The sequence below is a fragment of the Netta rufina genome, assembly GCF_964035555.1.
Source record: "Netta rufina genome assembly, chromosome: 13".
NCBI lineage: Eukaryota > Metazoa > Chordata > Aves > Anseriformes > Anatidae > Netta > Netta rufina.
The window spans coordinates 13,777,495-13,802,889 of NC_140136.1; the positions used below are offsets into that span (position 1 = coordinate 13,777,495).

The 25,395-nt window shown below is 38.7% G+C and overlaps 1 protein-coding gene across 3 annotated transcripts in view; it reads left to right on the top strand.

Moving 5' to 3' along the window:
* The first annotated feature begins 12,471 nt into the window (after positions 1 to 12,471).
* The window catches only part of SLC7A6 (solute carrier family 7 member 6), a 30,067-nt gene continuing 17,143 nt past the window's right edge, over positions 12,472 to 25,395 (top strand). Inside the window, exons 1-4 of one of the 3 annotated variants that reach the window (XM_084294593.1) lie at positions 12,472 to 12,661; positions 18,261 to 18,833; positions 22,455 to 22,580; positions 24,361 to 24,505. In XM_084294593.1, the coding sequence (XP_084150719.1) occupies positions 18,302 to 18,833; positions 22,455 to 22,580; positions 24,361 to 24,505 (803 nt within the window). In that variant the 5' untranslated portion in view covers positions 12,472 to 12,661; positions 18,261 to 18,301. Of the gene's footprint in view, positions 12,662 to 13,580; positions 13,633 to 18,260; positions 18,834 to 22,454; positions 22,581 to 24,360; positions 24,506 to 25,395 lie in introns of those variants that run through there. The other 2 variants (XM_084294594.1, XM_084294595.1) reach the window with 2 other exon arrangements.

Below are 25,395 nucleotides of genomic sequence, written 5' to 3' on the forward strand. Positions count from 1 at the left end.
GACAGCCTTGAGATGCTATATTGTTACACTTAAAATCAATGTCGAGTGTGTTGAAAATAATTTTGCCTATTAAAGGAACTAAACACTAACTTTGCTGGTTTTTTTGTTTTTTTCAATCCACGCTTTAAATGGGAACCTTCGACAGACCAGATTTTCCTTTACTAGGAAAGGACGTCTCTTTCTTGAGGGAAAACTACTGCTGCCATGGTGTTTGCCTCCTTTAGAAGGCATAAGATAATCAGAGTAAAACAGATAATCATTTGTGAGTTATTTGTAGACTTTTAAGAGGGAAGGTAACAATATTATTGAAACTTAGTTACGAGCTTTCAAAAAGTCATTCCATTCAGTTCTGCTGCTGGACGTTTTTATAATTCTGATGTGCGCCAGCTGGCAGACTTAATTTTCTTGTCATTATTTTTTTTGACATAGAAACAGTTTTGGCTCTCTGGCTCTCTTACTCTGAAACAGCTTTCTACTTGAGAATATCATTTGATGTCAGACTTAATCTCAGTCTTAATTTTTAATTGCAGAATTGGCATGAAACAAGTTGGAGCAGAAGTTATCTGTTTTTACAGACAGATTTTTGCTCTCATATTTGGCTTTCCAAGTTAAGTATCTGTAATAGGATGTGACCTTGCAGAATTACTGATCCATTACCATTGTGTTTACACAGATTTTTGTCAAGATAATCCAAAAAGACAGTTTGTAACCAATTACAAACCAAAGGCAAATCTGTTATTTCATCTTCAACTGAGCCTGAACAGAATTCTTTAAGTACGTTATTCAATAATGAAGTCTAATCCATATTCAGATTTTTGACACCTACTCAGCTGAAATCAGTATGTGGCTTTACTGAGCCTTTTGAATTGATAGCCTTGGCTAAAAGCATTGCCATAAACCAACTGTGCCACTGCCCAAGCCTTGTTATTGACATACATAAGCTAATGCAGTTTTGTCTTAATATAGGCAAATGCATAGACTGCCTTATAAATCTCCCCTGTGCAATATAAACGATTAAACTTTTGGGTTTGTTGACAGTTGAAGCTGTTGGGAATATTTTTTCCTAAGCATGGTGTTTTGGAGGGATGCTTTTACTTCACTGAAATCAAACTGCTGTTGACATAGAAACCTGAAATTAGAATACTTTTATTTTGTCTCACCAGATACATACTTATAAGGCCTGTACTATTTGGTGATATAACAAAGACATTAATATAGATGGGTTGATCACTGATTTTTTGATCACTATCCTTCTACCTAAACTATGTTTATTAGCAAAGATTTCTACCGTCCTTGCCCCTCTTTTCCACAGTTCTTTTTATATCACAAAACAGTATAGAATTAATAACACTGAGCGAGAGAAAAGAGAGCAGAATCAAACTGTTCTTTAATATCTGTGGGAAGAAACAAAGCTTGAAGCTGATGAATGTTTAGTGTCCTAGAAAAGAAATACATGTATATAAGGAAATATAACGTAGGTAACTGGAAAAGAGCAAAGGGATCAAAAAAGGCATTTCGGGAGTGAACATACAAAATGATTAGTAAAACTCCCTTTTGCAGTTACTCAAAAAAGACAAAACTACAACTAATAGATCTTAAAACTGATGAACCACATTCAAATTCCATTCAGATTTATTAAAGGAAAAGTAACTGAAGTAGGCAAATGTTTATTTTTTTTGGACTTAAATTTATTGGAATTGGAATCATTAATTGGAATCTATTTTTCTTGAAGCTGGCTGCACCTATCTTTTACTGACTAGTAAAAAGATGACTGTCCCTTGCCCTTTTTCCTATCTATACAGCACCTTTATCTCAGCTGGGATACTTCCTGCAATGAAAGAACATCTGCACTAGAATTTGTTGAGGTTAATTTGTGGAAAATTAATCTGAGATACTGGAATGAAGCTTCTAAGAGATTAGTCCTTCCAGTAGGGAGCAAAACAAAGCTATAAATACCACTTGATAGTTGTCACCAGTACCTGCTAAAAACAGAGTTCCAGAGAACAACCGACAAAGGCAAGTATGTACCCGTAAAATACTTGTCTAAAAAATTTTTAATAATGCATTAATGGACTAGTAGTGTACACCAAATAATTTTTACACCGGTTAGGTAGTGTAAAACGTACAAAAACTAAAGTACTAACCTCAAGTATTTTTATGATATCATTTCGAGTTTGAATTCCGTGTGGTCTTGCAAACATTTTCATGTTTGCACAACTTTAGTATCTTGAGCTATCCGTGTGATTTTAAGTACATATATAAATACTTGTGGGACTGCTTTCTTAGGAAAAGACTCAACCATCTTCAAGGCTGCTATAGAGAATTTAGGTTTCTTCACTACCACTTTTTTGATTATGATACTATGCAGCTATTAACTGTGCTTTCCCCTAGTAGTATATGTTGTCTCTAAGGCTGCTGCATTTTTTATGCATGAAGAAATCTTGTATTATACTATATTTCCTCTCTTTTTTTCCTACCCCCCTGCCTTCTCTGCAAAATATTATATTGGAGCTTAAGAGGTCTTAGTGGAGTTTTGATTTTGTTCCTCATCAAAAGAAGTAATCCTTTGCTTGCCTTGCCTGGTATACCCTTTACTGAGCACACGGTTGGCTTGACAAGTGGTTCGTCAGCCAAGTTAAAACTCCTGGATTTTGAAGTCCACCATGAATTAAACTACATGCCAGGGTCTGCAAAGAACATATGTAATGAGTTGTGTTAAATTTAAGTTAGCGTAGCTGCAAGAATGCATTAACTGTAAATTCAGTATGTATTAAAAAAGGGAATCTGGTAATTGCAGAATTGCATTTTGCTTAATCACAGTGCAAGAAAAATAGTGAACAAGACCCTCAGATGTACTATTTCCAGCTCCTGTGCTGATAGGAAACAATTTGTGATCAGTATTTTATTACTTCTTACCTTTACTTCCCTTCTCTACACAAGAATACATGTCAAGTAAGATTTAGAGAGATCTATATTCCCAAACTGACATCTTGATCATTCTTTTCTGTTGACCTTTCCTGTTCCACAGAAGAGACACATCAGTTGAAGGAACTGTGGGCTCTTTCAAGCAGGCTGAATTAAATGAAGAACAAAAACTTCACCCTTTGAAATATGATAACCTTCTGAAGTATTTCAACACAGATTTCCAACTGCTGGTCTTGAACTTTCCACATAGCAAAAGCAATGCCCACATGAGCAGAAAACACAGCTGAATTTCACCCTTTCAGAAGTGATCTGGCTGTGCTCCAGGAAGTTCTGTACAGTTCGTTCTTTCTTTAGGTTTCAAATAAAAGTATTCATATTAGGTAACAGAATGACTACCAAAATTATATTTGTTTTCCTTTGTTGACCAAAAGGGCACTATTTTTTTTTTTCATCTAGAAAAATCAGTAGAATGTTACCTGGGGAAAAATGCTGAGATAAGTAACTAAGGAACACATCTGGAAACTAAAAAACAAACGTATGAGACTTCTGACCTTGGACTAGCTGCAAAATATGTTCCCAACAGAATTGTCTGTATGCCACTTACACATGTTGTGATAGCGTCCTGTCACAAAACAACAGGAAACAAGAAGGAAAATGATGTTTTTTAATAGCCTGCCACATTTACTTGTGTAAGTCACTGAACTAGGCAGTGTTTTCCATTCCATGCTGGCAACGTTTAATCTGCAAAACAGTATTCAGCTCCAAGCACGGGCTGAGGAGAGCCCAGACAGGAGAGGAAGGTTGATAAGCAGTGAGGAAACCTGACATGTAAGGACAAGTTGATAAAATTGTGTTTGTTTGGTCTAGCAAAGAGGAGACCAGAGAAGCCAGAACAGTCTGGAGCAGAGGTAGCGAACATCCAGTAATGCAACAGCAGGGCTGGCACCAACCCACTCCTCTGTTCTTATGGCTTTATTATCCAGGAGCAGCTCTCAGCCTGGTATTCAGGCAGATTTAAAGGACATTGGGAAGACAATCTCCTCCCCTCCCACACCCAGCACAGTCAGCAATATTCGGGGATCTTTTTTTTTTTTTTTTTTTTATTATTAACCACACAAGAGCTCTTCCCTAGATGGACTTAACATAAACAACAGTGACATGCTAAGCATTTTCCCTCCATGTGCCCATTAGTTATTTAGGGACCTATTTACGCAAATCACAAGTGCTTAACTAAAGTGATTTCAGGAGCAGCGAAGGTCTTTTTGCTGGGAGTTATATAACATGAATATTCACAACTACGCTGTAACTCAATCAGCATTGACTTCACTACAACCTACCTGGGAATTCACATGCCTCTTTGCAACTCAGCTATCAGGAAGTCAAAATAAGGAAAAGCTGGTTTTGTCTTGCATTTTTTAAGCAATAACAAAGAAAGAGCCCTGAACTTATTCCCATCCTCTAAGTATTCAAGAGAAGAGAGATATGGATTCTGTTTTCATTTATCACATCATTCAAAATCAAAACTAGATAGTTTTCAATTTCATTTTCTGTATGAAATAAATAATAGGGTTAAAAGTTTGATGTGCTCAGCTGGTATACTTAATCTTAATGTGTTTAGTAAGGACAGTTTGGGTTATTTCATTATTAGTATGTCAGTGCAGCAATTTCATTCACTTTTAGCTGGGCTAGGGCATTTCTCTTTTAAAATCTGATAGCAACTCTTGTTTTCTTTGCCCAGACTGGCCACAAGAAATAAAAGCTGTCCTTTCTTGCCTGGTAATCCATAGATTCATCAAGAGAAGATACACACAGGGTAGCTGGGCTTCTCCTGCTTCTGACAGTGCCAATCAGCTGTACCAGTCACTGTGCACACTGATATCTGCAGAGGTCACTGGGGATTTGTTGCTTTAAGGTATACTTGGCTTTGGTTTTCACAGGCTTGCTATTTAATAGACAGGCATTTTCTGTTGAACAAATGAAGTCTGTTTAAAGAACAAAATAAAATATAACTATCAGGATTTCACAGCTGTAATCTTACTGTGCAGTATATCCTGGATTCGACTGCAAGAGCATACGATACAGCTGTCTTCTGCTTGTTTCAGTACACCCACCAAATGCAAAACTTTTTTTTTTTTTTTTTTTCTAATGACAAAACTTTAGGGGCATTCATGCTGTGCATTGTTCCAGTATAGGATAACCCAGAAGAACAATTTCTCCAGTGCTACAACATGTCAGCAACAAACTGCAATAAGGACAAACAGAGAGCTGTTGATGTAGTGTGACACTGAGCAACCTACATGATCAATCTAAGTGTGAAGTGAGGACGCTTACAGGACTCTAACCATAAAGTTTGTTGCATGAGACGACCCATCCTAACAATTAACCTGGCCACCTCTTGTACTTTCAACACAAGCAGAGGTCTTCCAAGTTTTCCCACACCAGTGACACTGAGGTAAAAATATCTGCCTGACGCCACAAGCAGTAACGTGACACCCAGGACCAGGAGGTTCAGTCTCTGTTATCATCCAGCCTGAGCTCTGACATATACGACCAAGTACTTGCTCTCATTTCACTTTTTACAGATTCACGTCAAAGTAAAGAGCACATCACCAATGCTGCATTATCAGTGATCATGTCTCATTAAATCAAGGTTACTGGTATTCAACGTGCTCTTAGCTTGTGGGATTTACGCTAAGAAAAAACATACTGAAAAATGCTGGAGAAAAAAAAAAAAAAAAAACAGCAGTAAAGTTTAACAGAATGCAGTAGGTGATCAGGGGGGCTGAAAAGGCTTTTCGTAGCTGTGGGGATCTTGCATAACTTGGGAAAGTCTTGGTAGTTCTTAATTAGTCCACTACAATTTGCTCAGTGGGACACTATGCATCAAGTAGTCAAGAGCCAAGCATGGAACAAAGGAGCAAAGTGCAGAACACACACAAATAGACTGCTGAGAAATCATTTCTGAGAAGTTAGCAAAGCCAACCATAATTTTAACTTTAGGGCTGAATACCTTCTAATATTATCAAAGAACAAATTAGAAATTGGAACTGTGCTGGCAGACAAAAGACTAAACCCATTAATAGGACTATCCTACTTATTGCAAAGGCAAATGGACTGGCAATAAATCCTCCCGTGTTTCAATAAAATGCAATTTCCTTAATCTTCAAGACTCTCTTAATGTTTAAATGGTTTGCATTCAATTTTTAAGGCTTACTTTTTAATATTGAGGCATATTCTGAAAATCTCATGGAGCATGCAGTCTTGGACAAGTACTCAATAAAACTTCAAAGGGGCTCTGATCTCATATTTGTGAAACAACAGGGTTTTGTTTATTTTACAAGGAAAGCCTATACTATGTAAACTTATGAATTAGAACTTGCATAGTTGTCACTGTTTCCAGATATTTAAAAGAGCACGCTTTAGTCTGTTCACTTGTGTTTACATATAAAATGTACTTAATCCAGGTCCGTATGCATAGGCATAATAGTTAATTTGCACAAATTGCATGGAAATTTATACAGATAAGTCTTTGGATTTACTTTTTAGGAAACTTTACTTTTAAATACAGACCAAATTTGGAGCAAATCTAACTACACGATCCTTCTGAAAAGTCTTGGGAATAAGTGCCTTCCTTACAATCAGTTCACTCAAGAATTTTTCCCAGTGCTGAAAAGTATGCTGGGTGTGTGCTACTTTAACTTCTCTAAATAAAACGAGAGGGAACATTTTATAAAGCATACAAAATTATTTTTATTATACAAACATTTCAAGATAATTCAGTAATAAGAAGAAGAGTAAAACTGAAAGCAAAGATGCGCCAGTAGGCTCAGAACTGATGGAGTTGTAATGTAGAATACTGAATTCAGAGTAGCTCTGCTAAGGAACATCTGGTTGAATTTAAATTGCAAAGTTTGTACTCAGCATGTTAAGACAAACAAAATGATGACTTTGGCTTCAGACACTAGTAACAAGCTGCCTGCAAACAGGCTATCAATTTAACTACTACTATTAGACTCTTCCAAGCCTCCATAGTGTCCTCCTTTTTATCAGAGAGATAGGCAGGTACCACAAGGGAAGAAAGTACGTTAGAAAAGGATTGGCAATAACACAAGGGAGGTTGTAACACTGAGAAATTTTGCTGTTTGAAGAAAGACTGAGCGCACATATTAGAAGGGTAAAAGTTGCATTTGATATAAACCACAGATTTCTTCCAACTCACATCCAAAAAAAAAAATTTATCTAAACACTGTGCAACTGGGTTATAAATGCTACCACTTAGGGCTTCATAAACCAAGCATAAACACACAGCAATTTGGGTCCTAAAACAAGAAATAAGTATTTATTTTTAAGAAACTTCGCAAGGCTACAAATCCCCTGTAGCTTGTTTTTATACATAATTATTTTTACTAGCCTTTAAAACAGACAAGGACAAAGAGCATTACCTTTAAAAATCCTTACGGCTTTTTAAATCCTAGTGAAACTGTGATTCTAACACCGATGTTATTTTCTAAGAAAATGAAGCCAGTGATTCACCCGCTTACACCAGTAAATAGCCAGATCTTTAAAAAGGCATTTTAGCATAGATGAGACAATCTGGCTAGGGTCTCAGATTTGAATGCTTTAGTTGTCTAACAGATAAAGTCAATCTCCTTCTTCAAAAATATATATAAATATGAAGGATCACTTTTTCCAAATAAATCCCCCAAATTAACTGGGGAAAACAGGAAATACTGAACATTCCATTTATTATAGAAAAGATTGCAGTAGCAAGGAAAAAAAAATAGACAGCTTGGGGCATTGATCTAAAGAATGTTCAGTAAATAATGGAATCCTTCTTTTTCTGATGATTCGGATTTTTTTGTTTGTTTCTTTTTTCTCCTTGTAAGGTTTTATCGATAACATTTGAAAAAATGTCCATACTTTAGAAGATATCCATCTCTACTTCTGCCTCACAGCATGGAAAGCACTAAAGAAAAAGAGCTTGCAATTATGTGCAACAATGACGTGTATGACCAAATAATAAAATAAAAATGTAACGTAAGAACTTAAGTAAGCACTAAAATTTTGATGAGAGCAGATGAGGCAGTCAAAAAGACAAGGTACCTGTAAGGCAATGGAAGCAGACAGAAATTATTAAAAATAATAAAAAAAAAAAGATGAGATGTTGACCCTTATGTTAAAATCTGTTTATAGAAATTGCAGTATTGAGAAAACAAGATTTCTGTAAAAGAAGGCCTAATGTAAATCTTTAAAGTATTTAAATCAGAGTACAGTTGGTTAAGACAAAGCCATCTGAGCCATCTCTCTGCTTCTGTTGCTAGAAGGGACATTTTCCATTATCTGTGTCACTTCCTTTTCTCTCTGCTCCTCTACTCCACATTTGTACTCTTGTGATTATGCCAGCAAAAAACTAACCCAAAAAAGTATTGGATTTTACCAGTTTAGTGAGCAGAAGAGCCTCACCAAAGGGGCCAGACAAGTGCTAAAAGACAGTGAAATGAGTAGGAGGAGCTATGCTGTTGGGAGCATGGAAAGATAAATTTAGAAGCCTAAATTCAGACTTTTTTTTTTTTTAATTGCCAAGCGTTTTGGTACTTCTGATTTGGTCCCTCTGATTTGTAAACAATAGTCACTTTGCTTAAAACACCTATAGAAAAAGTTTGTGTGATGGAAGAAGAAAGTGGCAAAGGATCAGCTAATTTGATTTTGCGAACAAAGTCATTCAACTTTAACCAAAGAAAAGAAACAGAGGCAATTAAATTCATTTTTGGAACTGTTTCTGTTGCTCTCCGGAAAGAATACAGAGTATATGGCTGACTCTGTGCTGATGGAGATTAAAAAGAATACCTACTTTTAGCACTTACAAACATTGCCATTTCTTAGGCTCTGGCTGAAGCCACAGATTTACTGTCACAAATCATTTTATGATCCCTACAGATAACTCAGATATCCACAGAATGTACATTTCAAAGGAAGCACAGATGTGGTCTCAAGTCTCATTTGGTATGGCAAAAGTTAAAAGGAACCATCATAAGCCTTCAAATGTGTGGCTAGATACAATATATTCATGAAAGTTAACAGCATAAATTCCATGTAAGTACTACTTACTTAGACAACAGTTTCAACACTGACCTTAAAGCTCAGTACATGCTTGTTCACGCTTGTCCTTCCATGAATGAAGTGCACAAGGAAAACATTTTTGGGGGACTTATACAGTATGGATGTGCTTAAACTCACCCTGTACTCCAGGATTAATTTAATAATAAGCAGAAAGCCGACGATCAGACTTCAGATCAATTAGATTTAACAGCAGTTTTTAACTTGTCTCTGTCATGTTCTAAAACCATTTAATGATTATCCTGTAGATTGGGTTTTCTTTAGTCTGATGCAAATTCAATTTTGGTTTGTTTAGGGATATTTAATCTGTTCATTCTTCAAGTTTTTCGGGGGAGTTGAATTACATTTCCTACATCACATTTAATGGCAATATTAGTTAGACAAAAAAAGCAGACACGGCAAAACTCACAGACATAAAAAAAAAAAAACTTTGATTTAATCCTCACTATCTAAGAGATGTGATCTTTAGTAAATTGATATCAGATAAAAATCACAGTGAAAACAAAGTAGGTTTGGTTGTGTTTGTTTTTTTTGTTTGTTTGTTTTAGGTTTTCTCTGCTAGCACTTAAAGAATGTGCAGATCCATACAGATATAACTTACCAAAGGCTGTTTATGGAGGATCAAGAATCAGGCACACTATAGATGTAATCTGTAGCAAGAAGAGAAGAACGTATAAAGTAAAGAGTCCAGATTTACATTTGGCTTATACAGTAACATTGAAGGACTAATTTATAAAATTATGAACCTACTTTGCCATAATGGAAAATCAAATATTTGATTATACTTATTTGATTATAGCAGATTTCAGTACAGGAGGGCCTAAAAGGAAGTTGGAGAGGGACTCTTTATCAGGGAGTTTAGTGGTAATACAAGGAGTAATGCCTTTAAACTAAAAGAAGGTAGATTTAGATTACATATGAAGAAGAAATTATTTAATGCCAGGGTGGTGAGGCATTGGAACAGGTTGTCCGGAGAAGCTGTGGATGCTCCATCCCCGGAAGTGTTTACAGCCAGGTTTGATGGGGCTTTGAGCAACCTGGTCTGGTGGAAGGTGTCTCTGCCCATGGCAGGGGGGTTGGAATTCAATGATCTTTAAGGTCCCTTCCAACCCAAGCCATTCTATGATTATTGTGAAGTTTGCTTCTGGTCACTTGCAAACACTTCAGGAGTACTTGCAATGGTCTTTACTTACAATAATGTCCTTAGGTCTCTGATACCAACCTCTACAGTTATTACAAGTTTTCACAATTCAAAGGGTGTAGTTCTAATTTGAAATCCTTAAATGGGCATGTTTTCCTTTTTTTTTTTTTTTTCACGATTATAGAATAAAATGTCATCCTCTGTATTGCCAGCAGATGTCTAATAATTTGTTTTCTATGTCTTTTCAGCTCCTTTCTATTTCTTGTTCCTAAAGGCAAAGGCAACATTCTAATTAGCCGACACTTTGAGTCCATTTTCTGAAGGAATGAATGTTGTCTCCAGCAGATTCAATTTACAAGAGAGCTTTAAAATGTAGTCTAGCATCAATTGAAATCAGCTGCATCTTTTACATTCTCACAGTTCATTTTTGATTAATGTGCAAGACTGACGTCAAGTATGTCTACCTGAAAGATATTGTTAGTACTACAAACAGAGCACTATCAATATTTGTAATTAATGACTAAACACTATTTAAAGCTAAGAATTGCTTTCAGGGTCATATTATCTTTCTAACTGTAATTATTAAGTTTCATATTGTACAAATTTCAGTTATATTCCAGGGATGGCTTCTAGGACTTCTTGTTTTATATCAGTTCTGTATAAAAGGATTGAAAACAAAGAAGTCATTTATCAGGGCTGTTAAACTTCAGAAGAAGGCAGACTGGTTTTGTTTGCTGCTTTACAACATTGTCAGTAGTTTAGGAGGTAATCCATTTAGTGTAGCTATCTCTACATGTACTTGCACAAGACCAAAAACCAACAAAAGCCAAACAAAGAGTTGAAGCAAAGGTAATGAAAGAGTTGAGATTATCAAACTTCTTCAGATTACAACCTGCAAATGAGAGTTTGCTTTGCCATAGTGCTGTATAGTTTGGAAATCAAGTCTACTGTAGCAACCAGGAAGCTTTTTGCCAATATGCACACATAAAAAGCCAACTAGGAAGAGATTTTCTTTGTTCATTGCAGTTGAAACACAATGTAATGAATATCTGGAGATATAAGAGGGCAGCAGTGCCTTTGTATGCTAATTATCTATGTGACAAAAAAGAGAAAAAAAAAAACGCCTCTGTCAAACAAGGGAGCCTTGGGAGGAAGTAGCATGGAAATTAGAAATGTAAGCCTCATGGCAACCAAACTGGACTCCACCATTGCATTTACTGCTTATGGGTATTGCAGTACATAGTTTGCTTTTCCCAGTCCTTCTACAGCCTTGTAATTTTTATTTGGCTGAACAGTTTTTATCCTGGTATGTTCGACTGAAAAAAATCTACCTCTGACTCATCTGTTTGAGACTGCAGATAATAATCATTGGCTGGGGGAGGGATAATGAGATTGTTGGGATAGAGACAAAGACCATCACATCTCCAGAGCCCTGTTGTCTTTTCAGGCACTGACCTTCTCCTTGCCTGGCAAGGAACAGCTGAAGGGGCAGCGAGGAACATCAGGAGGGGGCAGTAGCCTGGAGTTCATTGACTCAGACATGCTAAAACTATTAACCTGATAGAGGAAGGCAAAGATTTCATTACACGAACCTAGATAAGTCTGCTAAATGGCAAATCGCTTACTTACTGTCATTTTCAGAAGCTGCAGGGCATTATTTAATGACAATTTTGCGAGATCCACCTAGATGCACTTCACTGGAGACAAATTTTAGGTGCGGCTGTGCTCCACTTGAGGACACCAACACGTAAATGGCAGCATTTTAAGGTTTTCCTTCTTATACCCAGATCCACTATGGCTTGTAGCAGCTGTAACCCCAAACTAATGCCAGGTTTAAAACCTTCGGCTGCCTCAGGCGCCTCATTTTGGGTCAATCTCCCGAGACTGAGCCCCGGTGCTGTGTCACCTCAGGGGCTGCGGGGCGGGCCCGGGCCCACCTCCACCTGCCCGGGGGGAGAGGCGGCAGCCGCACGGCTCCTCCAGCGAGCCCCGGGGTTTGCAAAAAGCACCGCTTTCACACCGTCAGCCCTAAACCTCTTCTCCATCTTGCGCCTGAGGGGAAGGAAGGATGGCTTCCAGCCCCGAGGCAAGGAGAAGCCGTCGCCCATTTCGCGCGGGGGCGAGGAGGGCTCGCCACGCTCCTCAGCCGCAGGGCGCGGCGCTGCAGAAGCAACCCCGGAGGGGTCGGAGGGGGAGGCCGGGCCCTCCGGCGGCTCCCCCAGGCGAGGCGAGGAGAGGGGAGGCGAGGCGAGGAGGGAGGGAAGCAGCCGCGGTTTCCTGCCGGGGAGGGGAGGAAGGCGGCGGCGGCGGAGGGCGCGGGGCCGCGGGGCGGAGCGGCCGCCATCAAGCGGAGTGTGGCAAGGAGCGAGCATCCCCGGGGCACGCCGCAGCGGGGCCATCAGGAGAGGAGGTAACGGGGGCAGCAGCACCGCTACAGCCGCCCGGAGCCGGCGGGGGACGAGCCGGGAGACCCCCGGGGTAGGCACGGTGGGGAGGCGCCGGCTCCCTCCCGCCTTGGGAGGCAGCGCGGTGAGGGTGGGGGCCTCGCCGGCAGCACCCGCGGTCGGCTGCAGGTGTGCGGTGGTGGGAAGCTGCCCCGTGTTTCTTGTTATTATTTATTATTTTTAACGGCAGCACCTGAGGGGTGTGCGTGTGTGTGAGGGGCGCCCTCAGCTCCGCCTGGCCTCCGGTTCCGGAGCCGGCCGGCGCCTCTGCCCTGAGGCGCCTCTGCCCTGAGACGCGTGGCCGCGGGAAGAAGGAAAAAAAAAAAAAAAAAAAAAAAAAGAATTTGTCTTATTTTATCAAAAAAACAACTGCTGGGGGAGGAAGGAGCGACCGGGACGAAGCGGCCCCGAGCCGGGCTCGTCACGCCAGCCGTGGGCAGCCCCCGGGGTGGCTTTGCCGAGCCCTGAGTTGGTTTTATTTGTTTTATTTCTATATTTCGTCTCGCTGCAGGCGAACACCGGGCTCGGAGCTCAGGTTGGGTCAGAATAGGGTGTTTTTGGGACAGGCACATGTGATAATGGCTGCTCTGCAGCCAGCCGCCACAGGAACTTAGGTGTCATAGTGTAATGCCTCCGGGCAAGCATGTGTAAGGTACTGGGTTTGATTGTTTGTGTGATTATTGTTATTATTTTTGAAACTATTATTTTTGAAGAAAAGTGCTTTAAGGCGTGCATTAAGAAATGCCTTAGGTGACTAAGTTACAGCTAAAGAGTATGTATGTGTAGATGCGTAGTTGTGTGCCATCTGACTTTACTCTCCCTGTTTTGAGAGGTTTCCACTTTTGTGCACCACCATAAAAATCAGATAAATGATTCAAACAGACTCAGTCATGGCCTGGCTTTACCTGAGGCTGATTCTGTGTGTTTCTCTAGATCTTTCTCCAGTTGTAGCTGCCTTGAGTGCTCGCTTCTATCTGAAGACAGTTTACCAGAAAGTCCCTACTTGTAAGCTTAATTCTAATTTTTCCCTTGGAAATATAAACTAGAAGTGTGTGAGGGACATAGTAGCATGTTATTTTCCACTTGTAGCTAGTACAGTTCCCTACCTTCAAAGTAACTTGGCTTAAAGTCTATTACTGAGGTGGATTTGACGAGGATTAGTAGTACTTCAGTAAATTTTGAAAAGTTGCTAAGATGTACATAGGATATGTACAAGTTGCTAAGATGTACAAGGATACCTGCCTGTGAGCAGGTTGTGAGTTTTCACTCATATAATGTTTGAAGCCTTTTTCAGGATTTGTCAGAACATGTGTGCAGTGTTGCTGAATTTCTCCTGTGCAGGTGTGTCCCACGTGCGTACAGTCAGGATTTACTGCCATCACTGTTAGAAGGTGAAGTGGATAATTGACCTAGAAACTTCTCTTTCATATCTGTTCATATGATAAACACACCTCAACCTTTCTTACAAATGGATGTTACAGGCAGTTTTATTTGATCACAGGTTTATGCTGTTTTTTACAGTGATAAAGATGATTTGCATAGGGGAGCATGCAAGACTTGGCTGAACAGGTTAAATCTTTGCATTGGGAACTGCTTTTGGTGCAAGGACTTCCTGTCTGCTAACCATGTGTGACAGGGAAGTGATTTTTCTCTCACCAGAAACAAGAGCCATACTAGACAGACTAAACCTTTCCCATCTAAATTGTTAGACTATGAGGTGCCTAAATACATACACTGCAAGGAATAGGCATTTCTGGGACTTCCAACCTTTGCTCTGTTGGTGCTTAACTCCCTGAAGACATTTATGCTGTTTGCCTGTGTAGGGCAGTCTTGACTCTTACTCAAAGGACCAATCGTTAAGAAAAAGGAGTTTTACAGCTGGGATAAGTGAATAGTCAAAGTATTTATGTAAGGTTGTGTTATAACAAGGGTTGCTGCATGCAGACAAGACTACTGCAGAAGACAGAGGCAGGAATACTGGAAATTTCTGCTAATGAGCAGGTATTGTATGTGAGTATTTGGTATTTGACATCTGCTCACAGGTTCAGTCCCTGCTGAACAAATGCCAGACCAGCTGCTGTCCTTGCTGAGGAAGGGAGAGGGAATCTTCCTCTTTCCCTCTTCTAAAGGAAGGCCACCTTGTAATGCAGTGTTAGTATTTCATTATAAGCGCATATTAACTTTCATTAGTTCCTTTGCTATGTGGGCAATGCGTTGTAGACCTTATCAGTATTTTTGGTGAGACAATGAAGTGATCTTAGCTTCAGGTCACTCTGTCCTGGTCTTATACTGAAGCTGTCTATATCAACAGCAGTGTCATTTCAGTAGAAATCCTATGCATATCAGCAAAAAGATTCCTCACAGCTGCAACCATCAGCAAAAACAAGAGGTTAAGACTTTGTATTGCACAAGGGTGAGTGATGAGGAAACACACGTGTTAGCTTGTGTGAAGTCATAAGCTCGCATTAGCCTTAGCAGTCCTATGGCAGGGCTTTGGCAGCATTAGAGTTCTAACTGTTTCGAGCTGGAATATTTCAGAATTGTTGCATGTTAAAAGATATTATGCTATTCCTCCCTGGTTCTTCACTTCCAAAACTATCTTCTGTTTGCACAAAACCATCAGCCTTTTGCCAGAATCATGGATTCAATTTTTCTGTAGTTGTTTTTAAAGTTTCAAATCTTGATGTAACTTCAGTTTTCTCCAGTTTCTTCTGCCCTCTCTCTTCCTTTTAGGTGGTTTTAGTTCCAGTTAAGTGAAGTATTTGTAGAAGAAAACAAAACAAACAAACAAAAACCCTGCCAGTAGTTCTGTTTCTGTCATAGAGGTAGTGCAGTGAGACATGTGACTCAGGCAAATAAGCAATTCCTGCCCTGAAGGCTTTAAGGCTAAAACAAGCAAGGTTAGAGAAGAGAATGAAATGCCAAATCCTGAGTGAGCTGTTGTGCACACCTTCATGAAAACCTGAGTTTTTGTTGGCAGAGACCCAAAGCTGGGAATAACAAAAGCAGATTCAGAGAGGGAAAGGGAGTACTGGGGGGAAAAGTATGTAAAACTGGGAGGATATTGTGGTTGCTCCTTCATGGGTAGGGTAAAATAGGACAAACAACTGTCAAGGTCATCAGTAACAAAACTGTATAGAACTGCAGTCGTGCTGCTAATTGAGATGGACGCATTTGAATCAAATCCTCAGAATGTCTGAGAATTCAGAGTAGTGTCTGTGCTCCTGAACAAGTTGTACTGTGAAAGGTATTCCGGGAAGATATGAGAGTGATGATTAGGGTATGTGGTGTAAGAAACCATAAAGCTGTGCACTTATCACCAAAATGAGATCTTATATCAGTGAGTCAATTCTTAACATAATACTTGATTTTATTCTCCAGCTGGATAGCTTGGTGATGACTGGAATATTTTCAAAATAGCAGTCAGATACCGTAACAATAGCTATAGTACTTTTATTTTTCCCACCAGGATTTCTTCAGTGATTTGCCTTCGGGAATACATTCGCAGCTAGTGTCCTGTGTGAGTCAAAGCAGAAATGAAAAGCCTCAAGTGAAATGCTATTTTTGCTGGTGACAAGTGCTTGTTAAATCTGCTTCTGGTCAAGTTAGTCATCAAGACACCTGCTTTGATTACTCGCCTTGCTGTTTTATACATTTATACTTTCTGATGATTGAGTCAGATTTGTATTTGGTTATGATACTAATAATTTGCGTTACACAGTTATAACTGAACCTTCTCTTTTAAAGCAAACCAAATAATCTCACCGGTTTACAGGCCACATGGCTTTTTGAAGGCTTGACTGTTACACCAGTAACAGAAAAACAATCAGCCTGTGGTTGTGAATGCATTTGGCGGAAGCGGTGGAAGGTAGGTGGGTAGGTACGGAGAGTAACCAAGTAGAAGAGTAAATAACAAGGAGGACCGGCAACAACTGGGGAGCTGAACTTGCTTTCATTTTTCCTTGCAGTTTGGGGCACGCTCATCTGTGAAAACTGTGTGGATCCCTCTCTGCTAATTACTTTAATTCAGGTGGAGATGCCTCATTATAGCACTCCAGTTAAGCTCAGAAATAGCAGTTTCTAGAAAGTTGGGAAGTTTTAGTCCGACTAGAAGTGTGAAATTTGAGGGCACGTGATATGACACGAGATAAGATGTTGGCTCATGTATAAACTTGATAAAATACATACTTGCTAAACGTCTTTAGAGTGTGTTTTTTCTGAAATACTGAGGGGAAAATAAATCAGAAGGCATTCAGCTAAATGGATTGAGGATCTCATATTATTTAAAAGAACACAGTCTCTATTTCAGTATGAAAAAAGCTAAAACATTCATAGGAGTTGGAGGTAAATGATGTAATATGGTTTGGTAAATGATTTGTGTGCCATTTCTGTAGAAGATACTTTTCTATTGGTTGAAAATAACCTTTATCCTTTTAAGATATTAAAAACTATTGAAGTTAGGCAATGTCAAGCCAGGTTTCCTATACTGCAGTATACGGATGTCAGCTAATTAATAAAGGAGGAGTATGATTATTAAGTTTTCCATCCAGGAGAGTGTTCTTCTAACTGCATGAACAAAACTTTGTGTGTTTGTATGTTACTAGATGCAGAGATACATTAATTGCATACTGTTCTATCATAAATGGCTGAAGCATACGCTGGAGGTTTAATGAGTTTGCAGTGTAGGTTGGTTTCCATATAAGACCACTCTGTGAATAGATTTCTTATAATATACACTATATAATGTGCCTCATCCAGAATTACTGCTAATTATCGGTTTATTCTTGTACTAGTAAATGTTATTAGCAGTAACTTTTTGAGAGGCATGGGAGAACTTCCTGAACCCTTGAGAAGCAGGTGGTTGTTTTCCAAAAAGTCAATTCTGAAGCAAAGGAGAACGTTTGCTTTGCTTCTGTTCTCTTAGGTACTCCTAAATACAGTCACTAGTGGAGAAATTTGGACTGGAACTACTGTGTTTTTTCATGGACAGCTTGCACTCTTAGATAATGCCAAGAAATGAGGCAGTGGGAAATGGGAACAGAGTTTCTTGGAGGAGATGGGTGGGAAGTCAAACTGTGTTATGAAATATAAACCAGCAGTTAGATGAAGGGGATTTTAGAGTAAGTACGTCTTCGTATTGCCCTTGGTTAAGAGTCCACAGTGTGTTAATAGAACATGCAGTCATGTTACCAGGTCACTCATAACTTACCTGTGGAGGAATAATGATTTGATTAGTTTGTTAGTACTGCAGTAAACCTATGTTCATGCTTCAAACTTCCAGCTTGGTCTTAAAATGCTTTTTCTTTTTTGTTACCTCATTTTGGTTCTGTCTGTTCTTTTTGTCCTTTTCAACCTTACAGTTCCCAAATTCTGTTCTTCTACCTTTTTTCCCCCCTCTGTTTTTCTGAAAGGCAGAAATTCCTTTCTTTAAGTTATACTAGAATTTGTGTAATACTGTCTGTATATAGGTTTTTTGTTTGTTTGTTTAACTATGCATGGATTTCCCTTTGTGGAAAAACATATGAAATAACAAAAGAGGGTTTCACATAGGGTAAAAGGTGAAAAGAAGCCTTGATGATAAAGTTATAGGATAAAAAAATTTATAATGATTTCATCTGTCTGTTTTGCTTTAGATTGTGATTTGGAGTCGTGGAGAATTCATAGCCTTTCCACAATGGGAGAAAGGACAGATTGTGCTAAGTCTCATAGCTCACTGGCTGAATACAGCCCCATCAATAAATCAGACAAGACCGATCCCAATGACAACTCTGAAATGCAGGATGGAAACCAAAATACTATGCAACTGAAGAAAGAAATATCTCTGATAAATGGGATAAGCCTTATAGTAGGCAACATGATTGGTTCAGGTATCTTTGTCTCTCCCAAAGGAGTTCTCATCTACAGCAAATCTTATGGATTGTCTCTAGTAATTTGGGCAATTGGAGGGATCTTTTCAGTCTTTGGAGCTCTCTGCTATGCTGAACTTGGAACCACTATTACAAAGTCAGGAGCCAGCTATGCATACATCTTGGAGTCTTTTGGGAGCTTCATTGCTTTTATTCGTTTGTGGACCTCACTCCTAATTGTTGAGCCAACGAGCCAGGCGGTTATTGCAATCACCTTTGCTAACTACATAGTTCAACCTTTCTTCCCATCTTGTGATCCTCCGTACATTGCTTGTCGGCTCATAGCAGCTGCTTGTGAATGTAAGTATTTCTTGAAACTTACTATGCTATTTTTTTATTTTTTTTTTTTACAGTTGAGCTTTATTTTGTTACATACTGAAACAATTTGAGTTACAGTAAGGAAAACAACAACTTCCAGTTGATGAATAATTTAAAAGTATTAGTCTGTGAACTGATATTTTCTCATTCAGAAGCAAAACAGTGTTTAACTCTTCCAAGTTGACTTAACATGGGAAAAACAAAGAAAAAAGTTGGTTTTCCTTCAGAGAGGTAGATTAAATCAAACCCCAAGGTACTCTTGGTGTAGTCTAAGAGTTGTTGCAGAACGGCTCTTATGCTATGAATTCTGCTGTAACTTATTTTTCAGTAACTCCTCAATGTAGACACGAAGTAATTACTCTCGTAGCGTTTCAGGAGATCATTAGGTCAAGATTATTCTTCATGCTTATGATTAACAATACCACCATGAAGCTGTACCTGTTGTGAAGAGTTTTGAGGAGGAAATGTTTGTGATCAGATACCTCCTTGGGCTGTCAACAAAGAGGAACAACATCAAACTGTCCGTGTCCTTCAAATCAGGACTGTTCTGCATTGAAAGAATGAAAATCTATGATTGTGCTGTGTGTGTCTTGATTTTAGGTATTTCTATCGAGAGTATTTCTATACGTATTTTTATTTCCCAGTACACAGTCAAAAATATCTTTCAGCAAGTCTACAAGGTAGTCCTTTGTCAGGTACTGTGCAGTCTCACCATGTGCTGTGGAGCCTGCCCACGCTGTCAACTTGAGGAGTTCTTATTATAAAGCTAATAGGGCACTTGAGTTTTCTTACTTCCATCAACATGCTACAGAAGGGTGATGTGCTGCTCCTACTTGCCTCCTTTCTGAGGCAACAGGGAGCCTGTAAAGTAGTTGTAATGTTCCTTGTGCAGTTGTCTGTGTGTGCTTCAAATATTTGACCTCTATAATTAGTTGTAAACACTATAGCTCCCCTTTCAATTTTGTGGATTAATTTGTTATTGTTGGGAAAGCACTAATGTGGGCAAAAGGGTCCAAGTAGTGGGGAGAACAATCACAGACTTCTTCCAAAAATATGTGTGAGCTTACTCAGCTCTACTCCTTTCCTCTCCTCCCCCCGTCCCAAATGTGGATCACATTTTGTTGTGACAGCTTCAGGGCAGAAATGAGGGACCTGTAACATCATGTTCACATTCCTTAACCAGATACTGTCCCAAGGTGTCCTGGTTTGTTGCTAATAGAGGAAATTTAGCACTTTTTTTTTTTTTTTTCCTAAGTGGAGGCAAGGTCACCACCATGGGGATGAAAGACTGACTGCAACAGTTTGTTTTGTGGTTTAAATGCCTGTTCTGCCCTCTTTAGGCTTCAGTGCTGAGAATCACCCCTGCTCTTCAACTTCATGTAGCTGTTGCTGATAAAACATACACTTCTCCCTGGCAGGGCTGTGTCAGTCCTCACCCATGGATAAGGTTAAAACTTTATTAATGAAGCTGCTGGGAGTGGAAACCTGAACACTGGTTAGATATAGCTTATATACCAAACCCGGGATTGTTGTGGTGTTCTATTTTTTTGTTTGTTTTTAACTGTAGTGATAATACTAGATCTTACGTGAGATCCATCTTGGTGTTACACAGCACGGCTTTGTCATTCATTTTGGAAACAGGGGTAGCACCTGGCACTGCAGACCTAAACTTGGGAGTTCTCAGCAACTTCAAGAAGCTAAATTATGTAATTTTTGAGGATTAATATTAAATTTATATTTTAATTTGATATTCTAAAAAATTGAGGGAAACATGAAAGTATAATTTCAGTAAGAGAGAGGACATTGCTTGTTCAGATTCTTGTTTGTCTTCTTTTGTTGATATCATTTTTAAAGATACCAGAGACAGCATAGCATTTCACCTGGAGACCAAACACTAACTCAGTGAAGTAAGAGTTAATAACAGTTGCTCCCAATTGAAAGTTGCTTAAAATTATTTTAATGTTCAGATACACCCTGTGAGCAACTACTCCATGGATAATACCAGTCATTACCACTGAACAGCAGAGACCATGCAGAGTTGTTTTTTTCCCGAGGGTTCTTTGGGAGCTGGCAGTCCTGACTTTTGAAATTTGATACAACTGTTTTTGTTCCCCTCATCTTGCCAAGGTCTGTGGAATCTTGTTCAGCCGTTCGACTTGGCCAGATTTTCTAGTATACTAGTAGCAGTAACGAGATCATTACCTTCCTTTTGTTATGGTTTAAATGATTACTCTTTTTTTTTGGTAACTGTGTTAAGTGCATTTATATCTTAATAGTATCACATTTTTCTTGGATTATGGGAGAGGAAATAATTTATCACATCTCTTCATTTAATTTTGATTTGCTAATGTCTTCTTACTCAAGTTGAATTTTTATGTGTATGCATTTTAATAATACATAGTACAAGAAACTTGTACAGAAATGAAAACTACAGTGCAAGATAACCACACTTTTACTAGCTAGTGGAAGCATTGAGAATTGGAGAAAATAGTTAAGCTTTGGGGTTGAAATCAATACTGTAATGATAATCTGGATAAGAGAAATATTCCTTCACTAAGTGTTTTATAGAATAAATGACGCTGAAGGTACTGAATCCTGGTGAATATTCAGTATTTGAGTACAGGCAAAGATTGTCTGGCTGCCTCTCCACTTGATAATGCAAAGTGTTGAGAGTCACAGGAACACTGTATTTGAACAGCAGCTTGAAAAGTCTTTCTAGGGGAAGTTGATCATATGAGTAAGTTTAGTCAGCCCGTTAGGCAAATGCTTGTGAAATCTGGTAGTCTCCCTTCAGTTCCCATTTCAGTCTTGTGAAATAGGTCTGACACTGATCTATTTGGGGCTAGAGGGAGGAATGTACTTTAAATACACGTTACTTACCACCAATTTTTAAAAATCATAGAATCCTAGCATGGTTTGGGTTGAAATTAAAGGAACATCTAGTTCCAAACCCCTGCCATAATGTTGTGTTAGATTTAGGCCATGTTGTCTGGTCAGATCCGTTCTAGCCTCGTGTTAATACAGTATAATCGAACTGGACAAGAATAATGAGTTGTTTGGGACCCTGTGCAGTATTTTAAATCATCTGTGGATGTTGAACTGATCCCCAGACTAACAAGGAAGAGGAAAAAACCTTTTAAAGCACTATTTAAAATGTTTACCTAAAGGGATTTCTAGGTAATCTTTCATTTAGCAGAACAGTATTGGTAAATTGAACCTAATAGTTTCATTATAATAGTTTCTTTAGCTTTGGTATAGCTGCAGAATGCATCTGTTGAGGAGTAACATGAGAAAATGTTCTTGTAATCAGAGGACCACTGATGTGGGGGAGGTCTTTCCTTCCCTCTTTTGAAACGGTATGTATTATGAGCCTTTAGCGTATCAATTTCCTGCTGTTCTGTTTGAACCAGTTTTCACTACCAGCGTACCGTGACACCGCTTAGGTTAACCAAACTATTAGTGTAACAGGTAAGTGCGCATTAGGATTATCGTAGAAAATCTCTGAAAAATGAATTAAATTGAATATTGTTCCAATTGTCTTCTCATTTTTCTCTTTTTTTTTTCTTTTCCACCCACCCCCCCCCCCACACACTTTCCCTCTAGGTCTTCTAACATTTATAAACTGTGCCTACGTTAAGTGGGGAACACGAGTGCAGGATATATTTACTTACGCTAAAGTTGCTGCTCTTATTGCCATCATCGTAACTGGACTTGTTAAAATATGCCAGGGTAAGCATCTAAACTTAAAGCAAAGGTTTGTACTTATCAGTTAAACTGAAACAGTGGTCTAGAGACTGTAAAACACCTCTTTATATGTGTTATCAGATGTCTCAGTACAAGCATAATACAGCCACCATGAAATCATTAATGTTAAGTATTATCCTGATTTTATATCACAGGTAGCAATCCTATCTCAGTTGACTTTGAGCTAAGTAAAAGAAAAGTGATTGCTCAGCCATGTTGTGCAATTTATTGCCCAGAGTATGGAATAATAAGGGAAATGAAAGCAGCAAAACACAGTGCTAGCAAAATAAGACATGTGAGGAGAAAGCTGTAAATTCCTATGAAAGAAATCTCTAAGGTCAACTGAGCGTTGTTTTTGCAAAATGAATTTTGTGCAGGTCTGAAAGTGATTGAACCTAAAGTAAAAATAGATTTTTAAGAAGGTGTAAGCAGATTTGTGTAACAGGAGCTGCCCCCCCCTCCCTTTTTTTTCTTCCCCCTCAAATCCTGAGCTCTGTTACAGCTTTTGAAAATTAGGAAGTTGCTGTCATTGAGGATTTTGTGTGTTAGGCATTGTGCCTTCACGTTCAAGGAGAAGAGTTCAGAATTCTAAGTTTTATTCTTACCCTTTCCTATGGGGAGGATTTATTGGTGTGCTAGTTTAAAAATAAAAATTATCCTGCTTTCAAAGCTGCCACGCTTTTTTTTTTTTTTCCTGTCTATCTGGCAATTTGTGTCCTTTGCTCTAAGCAGTTATTGTTGAAAGTCCACGAACAAAGTAATTACTGTGAATGGAACAAGAACATGCATACGTGAGCACCTTGCCAGCGTTCATCCCTCAGCATGTCTGCCCCATCTCTTGTTTTCTAGATACTGAGCTTGTTTCCCTGCCTACTTCCTTGACAGTGTCACCCTTCTCTGTTCCTGAGTCAGCAGTTACTCTGCCTACATCTGTGCCAAGGGAATAGCAATGTCCAGTTAGGATAGAAAGCAGGGAAGAGAAAGATGAAAAGATAGGCTAGAGGCCTCAAATACTTGCCTGTTCAGCTTTGATGAAGTCTAAACATTTCAGGATGCATAGTGCAGGGCACGTTTTCGAATTGCTTAATAAGTCACCTTATTATGTAAAATAAACTGAATGTATAAAACTGCCACGATGAGTATGTTTTGACCTGCTGGAAGTCAACAGGTTGACTTGCTGGTAGTCAAAAGATAACATACATTCTCACAAATACCAGTGTAAAAAATACTTTCCCTCCTAGCTTGTCAAAATTTAATCTCAACAATACTTTATGTTCTGTTTATTATCTATTTTTGGTAGCTAAAACTTAGATACCTGCTTTTATATGTATTTAGTCGTAGTTATCTAAAATCCTCTGTAATCTTTTTTCTATGCATAAGCTAAATGATTGAAAATTTAGAAGGATATATAGCAGGAATGAAAGGATTATTTCATGAATGTTACTCAAAACCATCCTTAGCATGAGTATAGTCGCTGCCAGCTGTTTGTAGCTCAGTCTGAACTTAATGTTCCTAAATTTTTGTGCCATTATTGGCGCAAAGGTGTTTAGGTAGATCAGTATCATCCAGAGAGCGTAACTTTTAGTAGTTTAAGTACTATGCTTATTGTCATGGCTGAAGCACAGAGCAGAAACAGAAAAAGGGATTAATAAGCAGCTTTGTAGGATTTAAGGCTTCTGGGTTCTTGTGTTTGTGTGTCACACTGGAAAGAATTACTTGCTCTGTTTTATCTTCCTGTATTTCATTGTGTCTCCTCCACATACAGGATATTCATCGCACTTCGAGAACTCTTTTGAAGGATCCTCTTTTGATATTGGGGACATTTCCCTCGCGCTCTATTCTGCATTGTTCTCTTACTCTGGTTGGGATACGCTCAATTTTGTAACTGAAGAGATCAAAAACCCAGAAAGGTAAAAGATGTGAGCTTTCTGAACCTGGATAGTTCCCAGTTGCTCATTTTGTCTTTGTCTTTTGCTAATGAGTTCTGAACCTACACAGAAATAATTAAAAGTACTCCATACTCAGATGGCAAGGCCATGAACAATCACCAGTCAAGAATTAATAGCTTTAAACTTCATTAAGAGATTCAAAAAAGTTGTAAGAATAGACGAGTCTAGCTGATTGCAGGATGCCATGTTCAGTGCTTGATAAGCTTTCAGTTCAAGTTATTGCGTACTACCCATTGCAAAAGGTGTTAATATTGCAGTGTAGCATTTCCATAAGTGTCCGTGAAGTGCTTATCGGTGGAATAACTCTGATGTCTCATATTTAAGAAGGTTATCTTTTCCATGAATTTATGCTGTAAAAGTGTGACTGACTACACTTATCTTCTTCAGTAGTGAGCCTGTAAGCAGACACCTTTATGTTAAAAATAGAATCCCATTTGATTATTTTTGCTCCCTATTATAAGCAACAGCTCAGATTGCTACAAGAGAAAGATAAAGGATGGAAGAGAGTGTTTTTTTAATTCTCCCCTATGATTTGGCTTTTGCATTTTCTTCTGTGCTATACATTTATTTAACCAGTACGATTGTCTATTAAAAAGATAAAATTCAAGTATTTTTCACTTCAAAAATAGCAATTTTTAGTCAGACTGAATTTCAGGTTGATGGTGTTCCCTCTGATTGCCGTGTAAAGGTTTATTGTACTTGTAATCAGAAGATACACATACATGTTGTTTGCATCAGTCATTTAGTCCTTAAAATGTTTGCTTGTTTGTTTTCTCTGCAGAAAGGGCTTCCCGTTCCCATTTGCTATTTATAAGCATTAGTTCCTTACACAACCTTCATTCTTCGTAACA